Here is a 9,276-nt window from a genome sequence, read left to right on the forward strand (position 1 = left end):
CCCCCCCCTCGCCGTGGTTTTCGGGATCCCACTCCTCTGGGGGACCCGTGACCACGGCATAGGGACCACCTGATCATTTCCATACGGCCCCAAAGTGCTGCCCCGAACATGACTGCCGCCATCATGTAATTGTAGCGCTCACCCCCGAAGGAGCCGCTGATTGTACCGGGTCCATATCTAGTCGGTCTAGGGGTTGATTTCCAGCTGCACCCATTAGAACTAACCGCCCTCTTCTGGTGCCCATAAATTGACGCCCACTTCAGTTATATGATGCTAGTTGAACATTTTATTGAACTTCTCATTAGGGAGAGAGGGTATAGGTGTCCAGGGGTGACCATCCTTAGCTCCAGACTCACCGGATCTTGTATCAAGAGAGTACATATCCACAATCCAAGAAAGAACACTGACCCCGCTCTGAAGTTCACATAAATCCAAAGCACTTCAAGAGCCTGCACTGGTCCTGGTTCTTTCCATCTCTCAGGCCTCCTCCAGGTTGGAAGCCTCCAAGGAAACCTCTTTCCCCAACTCAGCCAATGTCCACCCCCAGGCCTCGGTCTAGCCTGGGAGGCAGGCTGAACAGGACCCAGCCCTAATCCATGGCTGGTCCAGGCAAGAGAGAGCACATGGCAGCTCCCACCCATATATGTACACTCTGTCCATTTGTCAGCAGGAATGTCCATGACTGAGGTAGCATAGATGTCCCCATTCTTTCCCACTACAAGCCCCCAAACCACCCACCACCCGTCCTTGTAATGAATAACTAGACCACACTCCAAATTGGTATAAAATGGCCTTGGCAGGCTTTTATTAACAACTTTGATATATAAAAACATACTATATATAAACAATTATCAGAATTACCTGAACAAAGTTGCAGGTCTTTGAAGGCCACACCTTTGATCCGTTACTTGCGGGCAGTACTACAACATGTTAGGCCCCCAGCCGCAACACACCGCCTCGGGGACAACCACCAACTGACCGCATACACTCCAAATATCCAATAGATGAATAGAGGACCCATACCAAGACAGGTCCCCAAACCTTAACCACCAGCACCTATTATTTGATGGCCTCCAAAGACCCCAACCGCATAACTAACCAGACTAACACCAAAAATTCCTTGGGCGGGCGGGAGGGAAGTTCACTCTACCTCAGACAATCTCCAACAGCTGCAGAGAAGACCCTCCTCCTCAGACCACTGTTCAAGCCCCACCTAAACTTTCGACCTGTCCAATCAGGTAAGTGACCATGTCCCCAAGACCGAACCCTCGTTAACCCTTTTAGCTTGTCTCCCCTATACATCTTGTCATGTATGCCCTGCCCTTTTTTTTTTCCCCCCGCTTCGGGCCTTCCTTTACTACACTCAGCCCTAATGTAACGAACCGGGACAGCGCCGCGCGGCCCGTGTGCGTTCCACCCTGGAACGCATCGGCCGCTAGTTACGGTCACTTCCTTCCAGGTGTGGGAGGCAATATGCGCTACACGCTGGAACGCGGAAGTGCTGCGAGGCTTCACTTCTGCGTCTGGCGGGCAATTTAAAACAAATTGGAACGCTAGTATGGCGTTCACTAATTCGTTTGTGCACCCTACTAACGCCTGCAACCTGCCAGCCTGCCTCCGGATTCTCCTTGTGCTTGAGGACCTTCCTGCATCAAATACCCTAGAAGAGGGGTTCCGGATCCTGGGTGGTGATCCCACCAAAAGCGCAAGTACCCCACTAAGGGAATAACCTGCTGGTCTCTGCTTGGCTTTGCCTTGTGTCCTTGCTGCATGAACTGCTTGCCCTCTAAATCTTGCTACGCCTGTATGTTGCCATTACCTCTCCATATAATCCACACCTCAGCCTGTGACTTGTACTTCCATGTGCTGTGTATGGACTTGCTAAACTGCTATATGTGAGGTTGCTGTGAACCTGTTACCCAGAGATTCTAGAGGGACCTAGATATTCATAAGTGGCTACTTCTGTGACAGACTTTAAGTATCCTTTTTTTGTGTGCTTCTGACGGGGTTATGAAGGAATAACTCCGCTGCACTTGCTTTTCCTTTTTGGTTATGCGGCCAATGATGCTCGAATCCCAAACTCTCCGCTCCTGACTGAGAGTGACGCCTGGGATTCTAGTCTGACTACCGCACCTAACCACAAGGGGGAACTGAGAACCGCAGCTGGGATCCCCAGAAATTCAGAGATAGGAAGGGCGCATGACACCTAATTGGCCATTTTGTTCCTTGCACCACTTTGAAGCTGTGTTTGCATCCATTTCTGGCTCGTTTGTGCGGTTATCACTCTGCAAGAGGTATCAGAAGATATCCCGGACGAGCCCCCACGTGTAGCGCTCACCCCCGAAGGAGCTGCTGAATGATTGGGTACTTCTGTTTCACCTCTGTGATACACCTCAAGCAATGAATCCACAGCACACCAGTACACCTTTAAAGGGTTTGGTAACAGATTTACTGACAAAAACTGATATGACTAACTATAAGACAAGGATAACATCAACAATCACATAAAAAGAATGGGTAGCAACAGGCTAAGGCACTCTGCAATTTAGTAACTGCAGCTATTTGCTGTCAGCCCTGATGTAAGAGAGGCCAATTGTCTCCAAAGGCTTTCCTCGAATGGGGTGTATGTCCCTTTAAGGTCTCCCTTTAACAATGTCCGACCCTCCCTATACTGCTGGCCAGTAGTGGTGTCCTGGGTTAGCCGGCATTGGGGCCCTTACTGTAGTGCAGATATAAACAAGAAACAGGGTGTCACTGCGGCCAAAGGCCTCACACCACTCTTCAGATCAAATGGGAAGAGACAAAGTCTGCTGGCAGAACCTGGACGTCCTCTCTCTCTCTCTCAAGTCGACTCCCCACTGTGTAACCCCTTACAAGCCGATCTGAATGGAGAAAAAGCTGTCAGCTTCAGACTTGATGCTGACACCTTTTTCCTCTGTAATACTAGCTGAGGCTGTGCCCCACCTGCCTCCCCTGACCGCACGTCCCTGCAATGAAGTCTGGTACAGATGTTAGTTACTCAAGTTACATGGCTAATGGTGTGAATTGGAGTCAAATTGGCGAACTGATGATAATAAAACGTGACGATGATTCACACCTTCGGCCATGTAACTCTAACAGTTAACACATGTCACAGACTTCATGCCACCATGGTGATGAGTTGTGACCAAAGTTCGGTTCACTTGATGGTCACGGAACATTTGAAAAAAATCTGCAACCCCCAAACATAGCGGCCAAACCCCAATTAAGTGTGTGGAAGCCAAATATTGTATATTTTTTCTGGCCTTTATTTGGGTCGATTTGCAGGCTTTTGGTAAAGGATATGAGGAGCGGGGCACTTCCATAGGGGAAACGTACCAATGCAAAAAGATTTTTTTAAAATACCATTCAGGAGCGGGTATTTAAATGCAACATAAAGGGTAACATTAAAAATAAATAATTGTTTTAAATAACATTTTTGGCAAGGTGTCTTCCCCATGTTAAGTGCACGTGGCCTGGTATGGTTCATGAGAGAGAGAACAAGCTCACTGCCCATCCCTTTCCATTGCCAGCCAGTTGGCATGCCCAGATAGGAGCCTGGTATGGATTTTGGGGGATCTCATGCTTTTTTTTTGTGTCTGGGGTCTCCCTTAGAATCCATACCAGACCCTTATCCAAGATAAGAGTCTGGCATAGATTTTAAAAGAGGACCCCATGCCATTGTTTTGCGCATGGGGATCCCATCAGAATCCTTACCAGACCTTTATCCAGACATGCTTTCTGGGTGGCCAGAAAAGAAGGTCTCAGCAAGCGGGTGTCTCCCCCGCCGTACAGAAACATACCAGGCCACAAATGTTGCTGATGTAAAAAAAACAGTGTGGGTTACCTCTTAAAATCCATACCAGACTCTTATCCTAGATTGGGGTCTAGTATGGATTTTGAGGGGAACCCCACACACACAACAAAAAAAAATGTGGTATGGTTCAGAAGAGCGAGAGCAAGCTCACTGCCCATCCCTTTCCTAGCCAGCCAGGTGGCATGCCCAGATAAAAGTCTGGTAAGGATTTTGAGGGGATCTCATGCTTTTTTGTGTGTCTGGGGTCCCCCTCAAAATTCATATCAGACCCTTATCCTAGATAAGGGTCTGATATGGTGTTTCAATGGGGGAATACAAATAAAAATATCCATACCGGACCCTTATTCAGGCATGCAGCCTGGTTGGCCAGAATAGGGAAGGGGGGGGGGGGGCAGTAAGCACGTGGCCCTCTTCCTGAATAATATCAAGCCACATGCCCTCAATAGGGTACCTTGTTGGGGAGGTGGACCACTGGATGGGGGGGCCTACAGGTGAAAACTTATCAGAATCTGGAATCCCCCTGTCAGAGCACAATGAAAACCAGACAAGCAAAGGTGGTAGTTAAAATATTTATTAAGAAAGGTGTCCACAGGAGCAAGCAGAATCATAAACCGGAACAAGCCAGAGTCAGGAGCCGGAGTGGGTAGTCATCCAAGCCAGGTCAGGAACACGGAGATCAGCATCGTCAGCAACAAGCCAGGAGCAGGAGCCAGGAAATCAGCGTTGTCAGGAACAAGCCAGGGGCAGGAGCCAGAGGAGAACGTCAGCCAGGATCGGGTCATCCACAGAATCAGGATACTCAGAGCAGCAGGAATGCACTAGCAGGAAGACCACGCAAGGTCACACTGGACTGAGTGATTTATATATAGTGAGTGGGGTGACATCATCACTCAGAGACAGGAAACTCCCATCTGGCTCTCTCAGATGATGCTCTCCTGTCTGGCCATAAGAGGGAGCCTGGGAGTAGTGAGCAACGTTCAAGAGTCTGCTCAGGCAAAGAAGGAATCACAGGTGAGTAAAATGTCAGCCAAGCCAGAATGCTGAAAACCAGTAAAGTCCGGGCGGAACCCTGACACCCCCTTTAGAATAACAACCTTAAAGTGTCATCTCTATGCCGATGACACTCAAATCTATCTTTCTACTCCACAACTCTCCCCCTCAGTATCCTTGTGTGTCACTAATCTACTAACTGACATATCCGTCTGGATGTCGCAACACTTCTTAAAACTCAACCTTTCAAAAAATGAGCTCATGATATTTCCTCCCGCCCCCCATGTCTGTCGCCCACCTTGAGGCGTACCCTGAAAACTCATCTCTTCAGGGAAGCCGATCCCACCTCAGCCTAACCACTGAACCATCACGTTCTCAAACAATTCCTCCCCACACTGCTACCTCCTCATGTATCACTTCCCCCTTCCTTTTAGATTGTAAGCCCTCAGGGGCAGGGCTCTCCTTACCATCTTGTTTTTGAATTGTATTGTGATTGTAATGTCTTCCTTATATTGTAAAGCGCTGCGCAAACTGTTGGCGCTATATAAATCCTGTACAATAATAATAAATAATTACACCCTTAGGTAATATTAAATAAAACACATACAGTGTAGTTGATATCCTTAATTTAAAGGAGAACTATGGGGTTAGGGCTTTTCCCCATAGTTCTCCTTAGTGTAACGGGAGGACACAAACTAGCGTCCTCCCGTCACCCCAGGCTCAGTATACTGAGACGCCGCAGCTGAATTCACTTACAATGTAGACAAAAAGTCGAGGGCTATAATACAAAGAGATGACCAACAAATGGGTCACGCAAGTGTAAAAGGCTCTCTGGAGGCTCTCAGAGCGAGTGGTTGAGATGACCGCTATTATTCTGATGTAGGAAACTAATATCAGCCCCAATGGCAAAAAAAGGACAACCATAGAATTGACAAAAACCCACTTTCTCGAGCTTGTTATATCAGTACAGGCTAAGGCCGCGTAGGCCGTGTAGCCACAAAACAAGCTATCTACCTTGCTGGTTCCACACAGGGAGATCTGTGACGCTAGAACAGTATTGACTACATTCATGGAAGACGCCAAAATGATCCAGCAGAAGCCACAGGAAATGGTGACCACTTTATTGGTGATGACAGAGGTGTATCGTAGTGGGTGGCAGATGGCCACATAGCGATCTACAGCCATCAGCAACAACAGGAACGAGTCCACACTTCCAAGATAATGAACCAAGAAGATCTGAAACAGGCACATACTCAAGGGAATGGTGGAAGCTCCAAACCAATACCTGGTAATTATTTTTGGTAAAGTCACGGTGTCAAACAGCAGACCGGAGGCGGCGAGGTTGGCTATGATCAGGTACATGGGCTGATGTAAGCGCTCGCTAAAAATGACCAAACCTACGACAGCGCCATTGGCGGTCAGCGATATCATGTAGGTGAAAAACATCATGGTTGATACCGAGCTGTGGAATGCATCAGGCAGACCGGGAAATCCAACTAAAGTAATTTCTAAGACCACGGTGTGATTAGACATGAAGAAGTCTTCTAAGAAAACATCTAAAAAGAAGAAATACTCAACTTCATACCCACATTAATAATTGTATTAAAACACAGATGCAATGAATCAAGGGACAGGACGTACTATGTACTCAAGAAAAACTGCTGAAGAAGCAGAATGCTTGATTGAAGTTTTTAGGTAGTTTTTATGCATCTGCTGAAACCAAGTAAGCTCCTTCACCAGTTTTTGGAATCTAACCATCATCAACATATAACCTAAATGTCAAGGAAGTTCAAAAATGGACACTTGAGATTTTCCAGGTACTACTTCAATGGGTTCACATGGAAAAATGTCTTGTTTTGTATAATTATGCCTCTATTTTATTATACACTAAAGCAGCCTTTCTTAACTAAGGTGCCATGGCACCCTGGTGTGCCTTCTGGCTTCCTTAGGGGTGCCTCAAAAGTTTGTGGTAGAAGGGGGGAATGAAGACTGAGGTGAAGGGGACTCCTGATGTAAAGCAGGAACAATGCATCTTATTTGTGTATCAATCGGCTGTAGCTCCTCCAATCATCTCTGAATTGGTGCTGACACTGTCCTTCCTTCTGGAGGGGGGCTACATCTGTTCCCCATGGCCCCTGTGTGTGTTGTAAAGTAGTCACCGCTCCAAGCTCGCTCCCTGGATAGACTACAATCTCAGGTTTAGTTTACTAATTTGTATTGAGATTGTAGTCTATCACAGGAGTGAGCTTGGAGCGGTGACTACTTTACAACACACACAGGGACCATGGGGAACAGACGTAGCCCCCCTCCAGAAGGAAGGACAGTGTCAGCACCAATTCAGAGATGATTTGAGGAGCTACAGCCCAGTGACACACAAAATAGGTTACAGTTGTGTTAATAGTTAGGGTACTTGGATGTATTTTTAAGATTTAACTCCTGAGTTTAGTGTCACTTTAAATGATGAAAAACTACTTTGAAACTTTAATAAATCTTGTTCCCTTTGTTATATAACATCATAATATTCCTGCCCCTGTTTAGCTTCAGTTTCCATCGGTGCCTTAATCTCAAAGTACTGATGGTGAATTTCTGATGGAAGGTATATGGACATTTCAGAAGGACTTTCATTTAAACCAAGTCATCCTGAGGTGCGACGTGCACCCGGACTTCTCATCTCCTAGCCATTTACCCCAATTACACCCCTAAACTCTGATTACAACCAATGTATATCTATCCTAATCATTTACAATAGTCATCACTACTCAGGTGTGTCAAGAAAAGATAGTTGTGTTTTACTAATTCTTGTGTTTCTTTGCAACTCTTTGTTACTCTGTGTGTAAGTATGTGGACTTCAGAACCATTTTCAGAAATATAATACATATATTGTAAAAAGCCTGAGGATGGGACATAAGGAAACTCCCTAAAGATTGCATCTTAAATAACATATGCTAGTGCAGATTAGGGTGTTCGATCTTTGTCTTTACTTATCTAGAGGAGAGCGGTTCTCTATAGTGTCCTCATCACGCCTTAATGACCAAGGAAACATGTGGGTCCCAAGCTTACACGGGTTGAGAACCACTCCTCTATAGTGTCCTCATCTTCTGTCTTTACTTATCTAGAAGAGATCAGTTCTCTTTAGTGTCCTCATCTTCTGTCCTTACTTAACTAGAGGAGATCAGTTCTCTATAGTGTCCTAATCTTCTGTCCTTACTTATCTAGAGGATATCAGTTCCCTATAGTATCCTAATCTTCTGTCCTTACTTATGTAGAGGAGAGCAGTTCTCTATAGTGTTCTCATCTCCTGTCTTTACTTATCTAGAGGAGAGCGGTTCTCTATTGTGCCCTCATCTTCTGTCCTTACTTAACTAGAGGAGATCAGTTCTCTATAGTGTCCTCATCTTCTGTCCTTACTTATCTAGAGGAGAGCAGTTCTTTATAGTGTCCTCATCTTCTGTCCTTACTTATCTAGAGGAGAGCAATTCTCTATAGTGTCCTCATCTTCTGTCCTTACTTATCTAGAGGAGATCAGTTCTCTATAGTGTCCTCATCTTCTGTCCTTACTTATCTAGAGGAGATCAGTTCTCTATAGTGTTCTCATCTCCTGTCCTTACTTGTCTAGAGGAGACCGGTTCCCTATAGTGTCCTCATCTTCTGTCCTTACTTATATAGAGGAGAGCGGTTCTCTATAGTGTCCTCATCTTCTGCCTTTATCTAGAGGAGAGCGGTTCTCTATAGTGTTCTCATCTTCTGTCCTTACTTATCTAGAGGAGATCAGTTCTCTGTAGTGTCCTCATCTTCTGTCCTTACTTATCTAGAGGAGAGCGGTTCTCTGTAGTGTCCTCATCTTCTGTCATTACTTATCTAGAGGAGAGCAGTTCTCTATAGTGTCCTCATCTTCTGATTCTGTAAGAGCTAATTAACAAGTAAGCGAGTCTTACTTTGCTGGAACGTCATAGATGTTTTATCACCAATTAATTCCTCCAGAAGATACATTATTTTTCCACTCCAGTAACAGGTCAAGCTGTCCAGCAGTAGTGACAGGGTTGGGACAAACCATATAACACTGCCAGGGGTAGTTCCAACTGTTGCCTTTTATTCATATGTATTAAACCCTCTTCCCAAACTAGAAAATGTGTGCCCATCCCAAAACTGGTAACGCTTGGGGATATTAGCTTTCTTCACATCATGTATAATCACGGTTAGGCATGATGTTATTTAACATACATACATACACTATATTGCCAAAAGTATTGCAACGCCCCTCCAAATCATTCGATTCAGGTGTTACGTGGAAATGTCTTTGCTACTAAATATTCCGCGGTCGCCTGTTACTGGGATTATAACAAAGTGGAAGCAACTGGGAACAACAGCAACTCAGCCAGGAAGTGGTCGGCCACGTCACATGACAGAGCGGGGTCAGCGCATGCTGAAGCACACAATGCGCAGAAGTCGCC

At 45.8% G+C, this 9,276-nt stretch overlaps 1 protein-coding gene across 1 annotated transcript in view; it reads right to left on the reverse strand.

Annotated features, from left to right (window-relative positions):
* Window positions 1-6,358, reverse strand: part of LOC108802616 (olfactory receptor 2M3-like) — a gene marked incomplete at its 3' end in the record, with an annotated part of 13,860 nt that extends 7,502 nt beyond the window's left edge. The window contains exon 1 of the mRNA XM_018574472.1: window positions 5,555-6,358. Within this exon, the coding sequence (XP_018429974.1) occupies window positions 5,555-6,358 (804 nt within the window). The remainder of the gene's footprint in view (window positions 1-5,554) is intronic.
* Window positions 6,359-9,276: the final 2,918 nt, after the last annotated feature.

The sequence above is a fragment of the Nanorana parkeri genome, unplaced genomic scaffold (assembly GCF_000935625.1).
Source record: "Nanorana parkeri isolate BGI_ZX_2015 unplaced genomic scaffold, ASM93562v1 scaffold2984, whole genome shotgun sequence".
Classification (NCBI taxonomy): Eukaryota; Metazoa; Chordata; class Amphibia; order Anura; family Dicroglossidae; genus Nanorana; species Nanorana parkeri.